General features: G+C 38.1%; 1 protein-coding gene across 1 annotated transcript; it reads right to left on the bottom strand.

The window, feature by feature from the left end:
- Positions 1–3,644: 3,644 nt before the first annotated feature.
- Positions 3,645–14,442, bottom strand: LOC139726920 (dipeptidase 1-like). Its single transcript, XM_071637908.1, has 10 exons — positions 14,402–14,442; positions 13,327–13,468; positions 12,111–12,243; positions 10,726–10,876; positions 9,396–9,462; positions 8,789–8,965; positions 7,796–7,892; positions 6,783–6,858; positions 4,642–4,777; positions 3,645–3,824 (listed from the first exon to the last, which is right to left on the bottom strand). The coding sequence occupies exons 1-10, from the start codon at positions 14,440–14,442 to the stop codon at positions 3,645–3,647; spliced, it is 1,200 nt and encodes a 399-aa protein (XP_071494009.1).
- Positions 14,443–16,370: the final 1,928 nt, after the last annotated feature.

Raw genomic sequence — 16,370 nt, 5'->3', positions numbered from 1 at the left:
CCATGTTTTGCAAAGTCTGTGGTTGGAGAGGTCTGAGCCTATCCCCGTATATAATAGTGTCAACAGTGAACTGGCTTTCGGCGTGACTTCGCGCCCCCAACTTACAGGACTGAAGCAGACATTGGAGCTTTCGTGAATTACATGTTTATGAAGAATTACATGTAGGTACTATAACACCCAGAACTTGAATATATATACGGATACCAAATAGGCTAATAGAAAACAAACACCTTTTGAACTGCGCTGATGCGAAACAGTAAAACCGCGCAGTCCCTGCAATCCGACACCCTGCGAACATCATTTATCGGCGGTAACTTCAGTCACTGCTCCGAATTACTTGTTTCGCGCGCTACGCCATTCATACATCTCTCTTTCGGAGATGTACTAAGTGGTGTCAAAACAACACAGGTGTACTAGGTGTATTATGTAACCATCCCGCTACCAGACCAGCAGGGAGTTGCTCTCCCCAAGTCACCCCAACCCACCCTACATACAGGTTTACCAAAATGTTACTCTTATATGTAAATATATTACAGTAAATGATATTTGGAAAAGATCCTAAAGAGAAAGAGATAGAGATGAGAGAAGGACCGGGAGTGCGAGGACTCTAACAGTGCTATCAACTCTCATTCAAAGACAAAGGCATTGTGTAACTTTGATCATTTTGTTTTCATCCTTTCATTATACGAGAGGGCATTAACACAGCACTGGCAGATTGTGCATTTATCATTGCACATTTTGCCTGTGCATCATGACAGAGAAAAACAAATGCACAAAGGCATATCCATTCCAATTGGAGTCGCTAATAATAATGTTACCCCATAAAATAGGCTATAAAGGAGTATATGAAATTTGCTATTCTTTAATATCTAATTATATTGGTTTTGATTACAGTCAGATTTGAAAAATCTGAAAATGAAAAAGCGCTCACTTTCTTTTTGTACTGAATGCTGAGGTCTTCCCAGCATTCAATCATGTTTAGTGCTCTAACTATATGATTTATAAAGTATGAGCAAGTTAACTATCATTCTTGCCGAGAAAGTTACACTGATAAGAAAGGATCACACACCTTTTTGTTTGTTTGTTTGGTTTTTTTTTGCATTGGCATTGGCATATCAGATCTAGAAATACATAGAATTCAACCCTGTCGTGAAATGGCCTTGAGAAATCATATTCATTTGATTATTATTCTGCTATGCATGGCTGGGGCCATGGAACGTTTTTTTCGGAGAGGGGGGGGGGGGCAGAGGTTCAGGTCAATGGTATTCCCCCCCCCCCCCCCCTTGAAAGAATCGAACATGAAACCTTCGGAAAGTCGTGGGTTTTGTGATTGTTCTTCCCGATTTTTCGAGCACCTCTAACTAAAGATTTTTGTAATTAAATCTCAAGACGTCGGCAACAAGAGAAATGTGTGATTTTTCTTGCTTTGATTTTTAAAGTAAAAAGAAATACTTTTAACTCTACCTAGTAATATGGAATGGTGGAGAAGTTTTCAACAAGTTTTATACGCGAATGGGTATCAAGTGACAATGATTGAATGAATTCTTGCAACTACCTATATAATACGAGTATATAATTACATGACATACTATAGCGGTTGTACAGTTTGTATTTAGTTTCAGTCAATTTCTCTCTCCTCTTTGCACCTCTCTTCTCCATGCACGTTCAGTTCCGCCCCTTCTCTCTCTCCATCTCTCTTCATTTCTGCTCCTCCTAAACCTTGAAATTCTGCTAAAACATAACAGCAATGCTCGTACGTTGTTGACCAGTTCGTCGAATTTATTGACACATTATTTTGTAAAGGTCGACCTCTTTCTATATACTTATATTCCATAACACGTGCCTATATTATGTAATCTACAAGTACACCGGTATAGTGGCAGTTTATGCGACCAGAAATATATAGATAACTGTTACTTTTACGCAAAATCCATATCACCAATCTTAATTTGAACACGTTGAAATATTCCACATAAATTACAAAATCCAGGAATGTTTGTATGTATAGATACAGTAAAGTAAAGAAGAAGCGAAGAGAGAAATCATTGTGAAGGGTATCCAACATAATACACACAATACACAATGTCGAATAAACAGTGTGTGCATGCGTGGACGAAATTTCTCAGTAACTTCGTCCACTCGATACATGGGGAAGTTATAAAGGACAAACAGTACTGACATAGAAGATACTTTCCGTTCATAGTTTCTTAGACTTCCATAATTATGTATACACCCCTCACACAACGGAATACTGTTGTTTATATCCATCGTAACATAATCTGTACAATGCTGAATATGAAAGTCAGTCGTTCCGCTTGTACTCTTACTTCTAGAAAAAAAAAACATAGAGGGATCCAATAAGTTTATTTGTTTGTTTGATAAAGAAAATTGTCTTACAGGTTCACGATGTGCAGTGGAATACCAAGTGTGACTATGGTTCTAAGCTCGAATGGGGTTGATGCATTGTCTGATTATGACATAAACATATTTTTTTGAAATACTCTACATTTTTCTCAGTTGTCTTGGGAAAAATATTGTTCTTCTTCGTCAAACGTTACATAAATCATTTACCAAAATAAGGAATATCAAACAGATCTGCCATTCGAGTTGCTACAATGATATTGAGGGACAATGTGTCAATGGATTCGGTTTGCTACTGAGTATAACATATCAAGATATCATGCAGACATATACTGTCTTCACAACGAAGGTCGTTTCTGGTATGGCATCCGGAAAGCTTACTCATAGATGAGCATATGGCCCGACATAGCAACAAGTAATGTCTGCAAACTAATTCAAACCATTAAAATGCACTGAGTAAAGGTACAAGTGAATGTCCGAGCTTGTAACTATAATTATATCAAGCTCAGAGGAAAAACATATATTGCATTATTTATACATCAGCATAATATTCTACAACCCTATCATCTACTTATGATCATGTTCGAGAAATAACGTCTACAATGGAATAACTCTCTTATGTTCAAAAGACATCACTGACACCTTTTTAGTACAGCTGCTTGTGATTAAGACAAGATTCAAGGGAAACTCCCATTCATGTTTAAGTTCAGCCGGAATACGAGAGGAAAATCTCATAAACATCATAGTGAGTTTCCCAGGGTTCGACGAATATTATTGATACCGGTCACTCTCATCCATTACAACTTTTAATGACACATTGTTTTTTCTCCCACAACAATCCTTAAAATACGAACAATACGTTAAATAGATGAAAATGTATTCTTCGTGAATAATCTATAAGCAACTATGACAACCTCATTCACAGCTGTCATTGAAAACTTCAAAAACTCCTTCCAGCAGTAAGAAAGGAGTTTTTCCTGTCGAATCAGAAAAACGTAAATATAACATAACAATTCACGATAATGGGATATGGTATAATTACTATGAGCAATGAGACAGCGTGAGTCCTCTCATCGAATTTGCACGTTACTGTGATTGACACTGTTGCAAAGAACTATGTCAACTAAATATTCATTTTTTATTTTTTCAAAATTTCATTTCTTGGTCCCATTTTAGTGGAATTTTTCACTGTTGCTATTGTTTACTGTTATTGTCATTACACATTATAGCAGAATCGACTTGTTATACCTGGATTTACATTTCACTTAAATCATATCGTGCTTTTATAAGCAATAGTCACGACTCGAACGCAAGAATGGATCTTCAACTTCTGAACGGCGTCCTCTATGGCCATTTGTTCCTTGATAGTACACGGTCCGGCATTTGTTCGTTTTCTCTCCTCCGCTGGTGAGTGGCGTCCCTGACTCATCCGGGCGCTGGGAAGACAGAAGTTGATCTCGAACCTATATTGGCGATAGAAGGCACAAACAACATTCCAAAATTCGCATACGTTTAAAAAAAAAGGGGGGGATGGACAGAAAGGAATATCAAGCAACCCCGAAATATTTTCCAGTGAAAGTTTAAACAGCTTTGGTTTGACAGAAGCCATTAACTTGTGCTATGTCATCCTCTGACCTACTGTCCAAGCAGATGGAATGCATTGAAACAAACCGATGAAATTGAGGAGACTTCACTATAGCAAGACATTCACGTGCGCGGATGCACGGTCTTATTCAAAACTGACAAAAGACATTGGTAGTCAAGGAAAATCTCAATAGCCATCCTTTCTCTGAATACTCAACCAGAAAACATCTTTACGTGAGTCTACTCAATATTCGTCAACGAAAACATTAGGCATAACAGCATGAACAGTCGTCCTTCTAGACTACATGGTTTTCGCTCCAGTGAGATGATTTCAAGTCATTTGTTATTTTCCGTTATAAGGATATTAACCGACAAACAATGTCAACAAAAGAAGATTGTCACCCCAACATCGGGCTGGAAGTTTAAGCATTTCCTACGGACATTAAAGAGTTTGTCATCATTCAACAATTTTAGTCTGGTCAAACGCAAATAACAAGAATAGTATAGGAACAACAACAGCGACGACGACGGCGACACATTAAGTGCATTAGATATTTTGACTACCTACATTGGACAAGAGATCTAATTGTCTTTTATCGATTTTCTTTTCAAGTGCAACCTTACTTTCTAACACAATATCAATATCTAATAATATTGCTGTCATTGCAGGAAAGGCCTACGTATATAGCAGCTAACCTGTTCTGCTTTCCGAAGCACTCGTAGAAGGTTGTTTCCCATGGCGGCTTTCACCTCGGTTTCTGTCCAGCCTCTCTCGATCAACTCTGCGATCAGATTTGGAAATTTGGACACGTCTTCCAGACCGTGTGGTGTGCTGTCCGAACATGACAACCAAAACACACAAAAGATGAGGTTGGCTAAGAGAAATCAGGATTTTTTTCATGTGATAAAGCTTAATAACAACTTTTGTGAAAGGCGCCCACGGAAGACCCTGCGACTAGCTTACTTTGATGTAGCTGAAGGCGTCGCGTCTTTGAGCAACGATTCTGCAGTTTTGAAATTGAATATCACGCTACCGTCTGACAACCTGCTATCTATAGTGCATCTCACACGGTGGGCAAAACCAAAACTAACGAACAGATTTTGAGCCAATATTTCTCATGTTTAGACGTGTGATGCAAACATTTTAACGATAACAAAGAATATAAATGCCTCTTGATTACTTATACTTACTCGTACGCTCCGTTTAAAGAAAAACGTGTAAAGAAGGCGGTTGTCGCATACAGAACGACTTCCCTGAGGGATTATTGATATAGGGATTTGTCAATCATTGTTAAGACACAATCAAAATATCTCATCACAATAGTCAGTCAGTCTGTCAGTCAGTCTTTCCTATTAAAGCTAAATCTTTGCAGAAATCAAGCTAGTTCTCCATTCTTCCGTTCTCCAAATTTTGCTCCTCCTTGGAAGGCGTTTTTTATTTCTACTTATCCATCACTATCACTTCGTTGCATCAAATTACAATCTCTTTGGTTGCATGAGTTTTGACTTAACATTTCTCCAGACAATAAACTATGAAAAGATACATTATTGCAGGGGTGTGTATAGCCACAGACACATCAACGTCACGTACAATCAATGTAGAGATGACAAAACAAATACGCACATACTATGAAGAAAGGGGATTTAACGACGAGCAAAAGAAAACAGTAAAGTCACATGGGGATTTAACGACGAGCAAAACAAAAAAGTAAAGTCACATTCATTTTGAATTTCATAAAGATATGTCAGTACACAATCTTCCATGTTTCTCTTAATGTATTTTTGAAATGCTGGATATGGTAATGACGTTTTTCGTCTGTCCAGTCTAAATTTGGATATATGAACTGTATTTGAGCGCCAAAATACTGGAAAAGGAGATTTGTGAAGTTTCGCTAATTTTCGTCAAACAATTTTCGAGCAGTTGATATTGATGCAAATAACTGAGCTGATGATGTCATCCCCTCATCAATTTTCCATTGACCGTTTACAGAAAGCTGACGAAATTATAATTGTTCTGCTGTTAAAGTATAAAACATAATGTTATTCCTGGCTGCATGATTTCCAAATTATGATCAGAAAGACATAATCGTTAGGATTTGAAAGTGGGACATAATTGCGTTTGAACGAACACAAGTGGAAATTACAAGGATTTTTTGTAGTTGTATATGACAAGGCTACGACATCATCAGCTCTCTCATTTGCATATTCATATTGACGGTGCAAGAACTGTTTGTTTGTTTGGTGTTTTTTTTAAAATCAGATAAACTTCTCAATTTCATATCTCTCTAATTTCAATCTGATATTGATCTATTCCTCACTGCTGCGCTTATTAAATTTTACTCTTTCTTTCTTTTGAGACTATACAACTTTCAACTGGTCCATGATTGCATTTTTAGTAAAGGAAATTCGAATTCAGTATATTATATGCCTGTTGATGACAGAGACCACCCCCTCCGTTGAGGGGAGCCTCTCCGATCGCACTTTCTTCAAAATGGGTACTGACAGCATGTTGTCATGAGCGACAATGGAGGTAATTTTCAGAATCTACTTTATGTGTGTGTATGTGTGTCTGTGGTTCATAGGAAGAGGAAGTAGTACATAGGAAGGATAACATTACTTTTGTCACTTGCTTGTGTCCAAATTGTGTGATTAACTTTGTTACTTTGTTGTACAACTGTACCAGTATGATATTGGCTTTGTATCATTTGAATGGTAATGAATGAATGAATACCACTGAAAAAAAGTGTATGCGTGTGTGTGTGTGTGTGTGTGTGTGTGTGTGTGTGTGATGTGTCCCCACTTTGAGGCAACATAGTCTCATTCTCGGAGTCACGTACAGGGGCACACCGTCAAAGTCACTGCCGATGCCGACACAAGTCCAGCCACAAACAGTTTTGATGTGATCCATGTGGTCTGAAAAAAAAAAAAAAAAACATTTGAAAAGTTTTTTTTTGATAATAAGGTCTTCTTTATCCAGGGTGGCCTATTCAGTGTCGTCACTGCTCTACCAGAGGGCCCTGACGTTATTATTACCCTAGCGTTGCCAGGTATACTCATTATGCACCTTGGTCGAGAGGGACATCACTATGGTGGGTAAAAACATCATTTTTGTCCAAGGACGAGAGCACTGGGCGGGACTCGAATTCGGGTTCTCCGATTGGGAGTCGGGAATCTTATGCCACAGCGCCCTTTTGATGGGAAGAATGAACTTAATCAGCTCTTCGATTAGACGTGATCTTCGAGAGATACTGAATAATACTCTCATTTGTGTAGCTGCGAATACACAGATTCATACTCAACACGTATCAAACACATGGACCGTTCCATACAGATACTATAATACATTGTATTGTATACATGCCTTTAAAATGCCCATGCCTGTGAATGTTTAGATGAACCATTTTGAAGGGACTTCGGATGGAATTAATGGGTGTTGATCTCTCATCAACTTTGAAAATGCTCATTTCAGGCATGAGTTCCTCATGAGCTAGAATATCTAGTTATAACCCTAATTAAAGTTGTCTTTCTAGTTGACAAAAAAAGGGGGCAAGAGTCATTCCCTGGTGATCCAGCGTCTATCATGGAAAACAAATTACAAGTGCAAACTGAGGCTATAACAATATCAACTCTATTCGTCGTAAGAATGGCCTTGGAGGCAAACTCAAGCAACTAGATTGTGCCCAACATAAAAGGGACCTCAACCAGTAAACACCATCGAGTTTTCGTTATTCCATGTCACTGATTAGTTAGCAAATCATTACCCTTGTGTCTCTCAAAAAGGTTTCCTGATTTCCCTTTTGTAACACATAGTTGTATGGTCATTGTTTTTGTACCGACTTTATATACCAACCTGCCACTTGACTCATTGTGGCTTCGGTCTTGTTTTCGGGTGGACAGTTGATGTATTCTGTGAAGAAATTTACCATGACGATACCTCCATTTTCAGCCTGTGATAGAACAGGACAAAAAAAAATATGTATGATGTAAGACATGCAAAGATTTTTTATTTTTTTTTTTTTGCAAAGGAACGCTGATATTCAACTGACATGAGACACACCCAGTGTGTTCGCTAAATGTGTGTGAAGATAGATTAGAGCTTAAGAGAGTGAATGGTAAAATGCAGTGTCCCTTCACCATGTCCATGTTAAAGGTTGACACACAAAACTATAGAGCAGCATCAACAAGCGAAGTGAGTGCCTGGCGCTGCTGTGTTGACAGTTTTGCTCCTTTGCCGTTTGTTGTTTTGCTTTGTCTTTTGACTGCCCATCCCCGCAGTCTTGTTAAAATGAAAATTGTAGGTACGACAGAGTTTGAAATGTTAACATATTATATAGTTCTTCGAATCTGAGTAAGTAAAAACTAAACTGGTCAATTGGCTTGACACTGCCTATTATCATGAAAAGAAGGAAAGTGTTTGGCAAAATTTGCAGAAGAATTGATCTTATGCATTTCACATCTTTCATGAATTTCAGTGCAAATCTTGTATGTATTGACAAAGGCAATGGAACAAGCGAAATTGATTCAAATTGCATGCACAAAATGAGGACAAAGAAAACACACACACAGACACACACACACACACACACACACAAAATATGCCAATTTGAGGCACGAAAGTATATCATTTCCATGAACTCCTGGAATTTGTTGGAAATTCAAGGATCAGTAATTAGGAGGTATCAAACAGTATAAGTTTAGAAGTGTTTTGATAATGCTGCAACCATTAATGAACGATAGCGTAGCATAACCAAATTAAGGCGCATGTAAGTGGCTTTTGAGCTGTAATGAGGAAGGGGATACATGTTTTATGGAACGCAGAACTACTGTGCCTTTTGCAACTTACTACTCGTCTGAGAATGTGATCTGGAACGTTCCGATAGCTATTGCACAATGCGAAAGCGGAGGAGTGACTGAATATGACCGGGGCTTTAGCAACGTCCAGGGCGTCTGACATCGTGCCCTCTGACACGTGAGCGAGGTCAACGAGCATGCCCAGTCGATTCATCTCAAGGATCACTCTCTGTGAGGATTTTAAAAAAAAAAGTTATGAGAGGGAGGGGTAGAGGAAAAAAATGAGAAGGAAAGGGAACATGAAGTACATTGAAAAGAACACAGAAACAACTTTAACAAAACGTAAGAGGCAGTCAAGTTTTTTTTATTCATCTTGAAGGGGTTATTAAAATCTTCGGAGTGTACTAGTATATGCCTATTGCTTGCTTAGAAGTAATGAACAGTATGTTGAGGTAAAGAAGGGGGAAAATGGAGTGCCGAAATCTCATTTGAATATGCATAAGTCACGTTGTACTTTACTTTGTTTATATACAAATGCCATATTGTATACTTTCGTCGGAAATGAAATGAAATGAAATATTGTGCGTCATCACGGGAGAAAAGTTTAAATTCTTGTTGTTGTAATATGACAATTATCAACAGTCTTCTTGGTTCTATACCTTTCCCCAGTCAGTCAGCCCATCGAATTCGTGATCATTCTTGAGGTCGTTGTCCCAGTTGTCAGCCCTGTGTTGTAAAATAGGTTATGACATTGTTCAGCATTCAAACCATGCAATATAATAATAATGCACACACTAAATAGTCCCGTGTGATATCTATAGACCTACTAAGGGTTGGACCCTATATATTTTAGTTTAGCATCGGGTCAAAACAAGTATTAAATCTCACTGGAAATAAAGACGCATTTATATCTCATTAAATCAATTCAGTCTCAAATTACTTAAATTTGTTCAGTCAGTTTACAATGATGAAGGGCAATATATCATTCAGTTACTATTTTTTGTTGTCTGTTGCTGATCTGAGTAAAGGGCATGATTTTATTTCCTTTTTGAGGCTCACGAAAAGAAAAGAAAAATCTTCGTTCAAGAAGAGAAAAACAACCGACAGTAATTTTGAGATAGCATACAACTGTTATGCGAGAACAATGATTCTTTTTGTAAACTATACGTGGAAGAAATTGTCATATTTCCTGATGATTTTGCTTTGAGTCGTGGAATGGAAGCGAATGTGTTGTTTACTTTCTGAGTTGGCAGATTATTTTATCGATACCACTGCAGTGAATGCAGGTGGTAGTGTGGCATTACTTGAGTAATTGGTATATATTCAACAATGTCAACACTTGTGGCAGTCGATGTTTCTTCAGCAGTCAGGAAGGCCGTCGATTCAGAGATTTCTTTCTGATATATCCACCCTTACAAACTGGAAACCGTTAGTGTCACATAAAAATTCGATTGGACAATCAGTTAACCACGGTGACTACAGAGAAATATACGGTGTATCATTTAGCAAAATATCGTGGATGCTGCCATTATATTTGACTTCGCATGTGACATGGAAGGCGTGCGACCGGAATACCGTTTCACCACCGATTAGTGGATGGTATAGAGAAATAAAACTTCGAATTCATCGCTAAAATCAAATTTCTTTCATTTCTTCTATACTATTGCCATGTCAACGTCCGATTACAGCAAAATCGGGTTTGATAACCATTAAATATTGTTGTAATGAGTCTCGTGATAGATGTGTATTCGTGCTGCAAATGTCTTTTCGGCAACTTATTCATTCATGCAATCATATCTATCTATCTGTGTAGTTGTTCATTTATTTAGTCACAAACTGTTTTTAAGTCTCCCGTAATTTTTTTAAACTTAAAGTGACCATTGTCACATGATCATCTGACTTATTCTGTCAAATGAATTTCTAATTGGATGTCATGTTTGTGTTTGACGCTGAATTAATCACCCAGTCCATACTTGCTGGCCTACCTACCATGGAGTATTACAGCTGTGTGTGATCGTCATGTAACGCACACCCAGTCGGTACAACATTCTCAACGTGGCCATGCTGCTGTCGATGTTGTGGCCGCCTTCTACTCCTATGAGTGATGCAATCTTGCCTTGCCGATGAGCTGACACGATACCTACAAAGGCGGGAATCGAACTTTAAAACTCCCCTTATTTCGCTTCAAACATGAGGGGGGGGGGGGTCTTGGCATAGATTACCTTCATAAGGCTTAGGGATTCAAACTGCAAAGGACTTAGCCTAATGAATTTGGGGTCATCCCACTAGACCGACACCCACGAGTCATACAGTCCACGAGTTCGTAATTGAAAACAGGCCCATGAGTCATATAGCTCACGAGTCATACAGCCCATGAGTTCGACACCAGGTAAAAACAGCCCAAGAGTTCGACATATAACAACACGGGGCTTAATGTGTCGGTCTCGTGGGCCTTGTTAGCTTAGTGTCGAACTAATGGGCTGTATGACTCGTGAGCTGTATGACTCGTGGGTGTCGGTCTCGTGACGTGCACCCATGAGTTTCATTTACATCTTTTCGCATTATTCACCAGTGGAAAAGACAGAAGTCTCACTAGCTGCTTTTAAAAGATGATCTCAGTGCCCGCATTTACCCTGAAATAAGCGAATTCACTGTTAGCAATGGTCTATAATGACCTCTGAACCACTGACTTTTTAAAACATCGAGAGATCTTTTATGTTGACGTTTGTCTATATTCATTTTATGATTTTTCAATCAACATGTTACAAGAGCAGTTTTAAACGCAGCCATACAGAAAATGGTAATATTCATGTAAGTGTTCCATGGATGACTGTCGTAAATTTGGTTGAAAAGAATACACACTAACCTGCATATTTCGATATGCACCTAGTCCTACAGTTTATACATGAAAGATTAACATGTTTTTCATGACAATTTATCCGGTTTTACAAAGACATCAGTGATACAAGTCTTTTTCAATGGAATGCTATAATGGCCTTTGTCTCCATATATTTAAATTGTAGTGATTTGAACTGGCTTACTACGTGTAATGTGCTAGAATATCATTCAGAGATAAACACAAGGCAATCACCATACTGTAAAATATGTTGGATAAGGGCAATGTTTCTTCTTCTCTTTTTGTTTGAAGGACCTTTGCTTTTGATACTGAATATTGTAACAAGTGTCGAATAAAGTAATCATTATCATGACATGCAATGTATCGACAGGAGTTTAATATTCATTGTGTGAAAATGAAACATTAAAGGGGGTATAAATCAATACTATATATCCTACCGTTTTATCTCCAAATACGCGCAAACATCAAATATGAGAAAAAAAAATGACGTGATGAAAATGAAAATAATTAGTCCTACCCTCAGCTGTCGTAACAAATTCAAAGACATCCGGGTACATTTCGCACATTCTGATTATGACGTCAATCTGATCCAACACGTGAGTCACTGCGTCCTTGTACTGTGACGCGCATAAGGTGTAGGCTGCCCAAAACTAGACAATTATATGAAACGGAAGCAAACGTTATGAAAATGGTTAAGTATAATAAAAGATAATAAAAAAAAAGAGAGAAGCAATGATAGGCCTATACGATGTTGTTGTTACGTTTTGTTTTGTTACACATTGTAAAGCCAGATGAGACAAAACTATCTTTTAATCGTATGTATACTTGTATAATGGTACCAGGAATATGTGTACACACATAGATGACTATGTGCATGTTCCATGATAATGCAAGGACCAATAAATCTAATCAAGTCAAACTTTGTGTTACTTTCATCACCGCTTTACTAGATTTATTATAGCTATATAGCAATCATCGTCATCATTGAGTCTTACAAACTAGAAATATTATCTCCATTGTTATAAACACTTGTGGCTTATAATGCGTTATACCCATGAAAGCAACACAGTCTGCCTATGCATTATCCATCTTATTAGGCTCTGAAACTACCGATATATACAGACGAGAACTATAACACAGTCTGGAGGACAAACTGGGGGTCAATGATGAATAGTTTCAGGCTGTTTTGTCATATATGGGTTTTTTTTTTCAATTCAGTCAATTATTCAACTATGAAATGATTACAGGCTTCTTGCCTGTTGCCATACCAATCTCGATTCTTTGCACGATAATACAATATAAACATTAATAATAACGGTAGCACTGCTGACGATGAAAGTATATAGAACACTTATGGAGGTCATACTATACATATAGCAAGGGATATTCACTGTGAATTCCCGTCTCTTTTATTCAATAGAGGAGACTCTACTGTCACTCTATATATAGATCGCGTCTGGATTGCATTGAGTACATGCTGTTTTCATGGACGGAATCTTGCAAAAATGAATAAGGTTTTACTCACTCTAAAAGCTATAGATGAAAGCTAGCAATAATGGGGATTACTAGCCCTTATCTGCCTGAGACCAGCACAATACTCTCACGTGGGAAATAATGGGCAATAGGCAAAGAGATTGCCAGTTTGCAAGCAGTGTTGAAAGTACACCCTAACGAAGGAAACAGTCACAAGGACGATAGTTTCGGACTAGTTTGGGACTTCTAAACACTTGTACCTGTCCCCCGAGCCTGCCTTGTCGTAGTCGGGGTATGTCCGTGGCGCTTTTCCCCCACACTGCCGTCAAGTCCTGGTCTAAGTCCAGGTCTTGGAGTCGGTTCCCGATTCTACGGACGAACTGAAACGGCCAGTCGTTGTGACTGAAAAGCGATATGATAAGACATTGAAAACTTATTTTCAAATCGAACCATCAAATCCAACGAGCGCTACATAATGAGTTTTCCAATACAATAATGACCAGTAAAGATAATGATAAAAAATGAATGTATTAAGGATAGTTTTCGCAGTAATGAAAATAACAGTAATGAATATGAAAACTATTTGATATTCTTTTAAGTATGTCGGTCTGCCAAATAAAGCACAACATCAAGAGAATAGACGCTTTCATTAAACATTTAAGCATGTGAGAGAGTGATTAATAATCTCGAATGGGTTTATGCTGAATACCGATATCACCCATACGCATTTCGATATAAATGTAGGAAAAGGGTCTGCCTCAGAGACAAAAGGAGGAGAACTGGAAGCAAGCTAGCATTCCTTTCCAGAAGACGTATACCTCTGACACAATTCCTTAACTTTATTATGCTCTGCGTTTATACCCTTGGAATATTGTAAATTTTCTATGGCCAAGTAACTCGTCGCATACGGGAATCGTGATTGTGTGCTATATCTTAGCTCTCTAATTATATGGGCCTCTGATGATATGAAGAATCATAGTTACATTACTTTTTATACAGTCAAATCATTTATGTCCGTCAGTTTAATAATTTGCATGATTATCATAACTACGATCGATATCATTGCTGTCACGATGCTGAACCGTGTAAGAGTTCAAATTCAACAAGACATTCTTATTCCTTGTCTGATAATACTCTAACTATATACCATTGATTGGTTTTCATGACTTTTGTACCCACTTAAGTCAACTGGATCATGGAGTTGAGTACCCCATTACGTCTCCGGAATTTACCTAAACCTTGTTCGCTCGAATTGAAGTGAAGCATATAAATTATGTAGGTTGTGTGCTACGGTAGGAACAAAATAGACGATACTTTATATCCCATATTACTTACCCATCAATAAGAGGCACTTCGGCCATGTATTTTAGCGCCATGTCCATGGCCGAATTTCGACTAGCACCTTGACCTCTATCAGTCGGCAGACCTCCGGCAGTAGCCATTATCATAGCAGTGACCATCGCTATTGCAGATATTCCTCGCCCATCGTAAGCCATGTCTCCGAGTGATATTAAACAAATTCATAAATTTGATACATTTAAAGAAGCGCCCCAGCGTCACCTCCGTTGTGATTAGTTGCACATCAAACCACAGTGCTGAGTGATACTCTAGCTAGAGTTTTTCAGCGTATTAATCCAGATCCAGATCCAGATTCGAATGGCAGTGCCAAGAAGGTAAACACCCGGCCACTTTCAGGCCACTAAAAAGGGCACTAGTAATGAATGAACCTACCTGTTCAGAGTACTGTAGACAAGACAAACAACACGATATACATTATCATCTAGCGTCATCAGTCAGTGTTGGTGGCTATTTGAGTTTGTATATAACTTGCTGAAAAACGAATAGCGTTGTCTCTCGCAAATCGGAAGCACATCAGACGCGTCACTCACTGCGATGTGACTGTGCTGCTGTAGAGAGTGCTGCTGGAAACCACAACTTGTCCACTGTATATTCGAACAAACTGCTTCGGGAACAAGGCGAAAAGTTACGAACCTTTGAAGGCCACTGAAGCATAGAATTCTCTTTTGACGTCAACGTCCGATTAACCACTTTAATGAAAGCCCGAAGAACTTGAACGCTTCGTGAAATTTCGACAAAAGCCGGGTTTTGTCGTTGTTGCTGCTTCGATCCCGACATACGGCCCGAAATTTCACTGTAAAACATTTAACATTATGGTAATTTGTTTGAACAATGTTTCTTTCCTTACTGATGTTGACGAAAGACACACCACTATACCACTAAAGGCTGGGGGAAAAAAAGAATCATGCATATTTACATCACCTTTCCACAAATTTAGTGGTAGTGTAGAAACATCGTGTCATCCATCACCACATGACGCTTCTCAACATAATCTACAAATACCTACTACATACTTGATTGTAAAATATCGGCTATAATGTATTGGGGTATATCATAAAAATACGGCTGCGAGTGATGAACAATGAGTAAGCATCAATATCTTTATAAGACCAGGGTAATCTTATCTGTATTGCTCGATGAGCTTTGTTCCTTGGTCATAAATGATTACTAATACCATAAAGTTAGTTCGGAAGTTTGGGTTCAGACAATGGATATAGTTCAATTTCTTGAGGATCATACATAAAAAGCCAAGAGAGATAAGATTCTAGACACGGTGACAGACTATCAGAACAGCCCAGATACTGCTGCTAATATGCAAACTACGCATGTTGCCTTGATGTCATAACCTCCTGATGGTTCATCAACGCACAAACCAGCAAGAGAAAATACTTCTCGTCACCTCAAAAGTCATATTCAGTTCTTACGATCAAATATTGCCGTGATTTGTACATGGATGTACAACTGGATGTCCTTGATTTGTTACTTTGTGTATGTTAAATTAATTGTTTCTCTGTTATTTTGTTGCAGGGCCCCCAAGTGCAACAGTGTATAAACCACCGATGGGGCTACCCTAGGTAAAGAATACTAAATGACTGACTGACTAACTGAATGAAAGAATGAATGAATGAATAAATAAATAAATAAATAAATAAGTAAATAAATAAGTAGATAAACATGAGATTATTCATGAGTTTTTGAAAACACCTTAAATAATAACTAAACATCGATGAACATTTGCGTAATTATCGTTGGTCCTGAAATCAAAAGAAGAACTCAAGTTTTGACAGGAGACGCAGGAAGACAATGCGGAAACGATGTTAGCATTTGTAAGTGGTATACTCCAAAGGAAGAAAACAGCAACCCGATATAATGTGGCATCGATATGTGAGTAAAGACCATCATGCATGAAAGAGCAAAACAAAACTGTTACTTTTTAACGAAAAGG

The sequence above is a fragment of the Diadema antillarum genome, unplaced genomic scaffold (genome assembly GCF_040938485.1).
Source record: "Diadema antillarum isolate AM-2024a unplaced genomic scaffold, OU_Dant_1.0 seq00000105_RagTag, whole genome shotgun sequence".
Classification (NCBI taxonomy): domain Eukaryota; kingdom Metazoa; phylum Echinodermata; class Echinoidea; order Diadematoida; family Diadematidae; genus Diadema; species Diadema antillarum.
This window is presented reverse-complemented; position numbering and strand designations above follow the sequence as displayed.

Excerpts from the sequence above, each read along its gene's own strand:
- LOC139726920 (XM_071637908.1), bottom strand. The coding sequence starts at position 14,442 with ATGGCGCTAAAATACATGGCCGAAGTGCCTCTTATTGATGG. Across the intron at positions 13,469-14,401 it reads GAAGTGCCTCTTATTGATGG|TCACAACGACTGGCCGTTTC; the intron begins GTAAGTAATATG and ends ATCGCTTTTCAG. Across the intron at positions 10,877-12,110 it reads ATTTGTTACGACAGCTGAGG|GTATCGTGTCAGCTCATCGG; the intron begins GTAGGACTAATT and ends CCGCCTTTGTAG.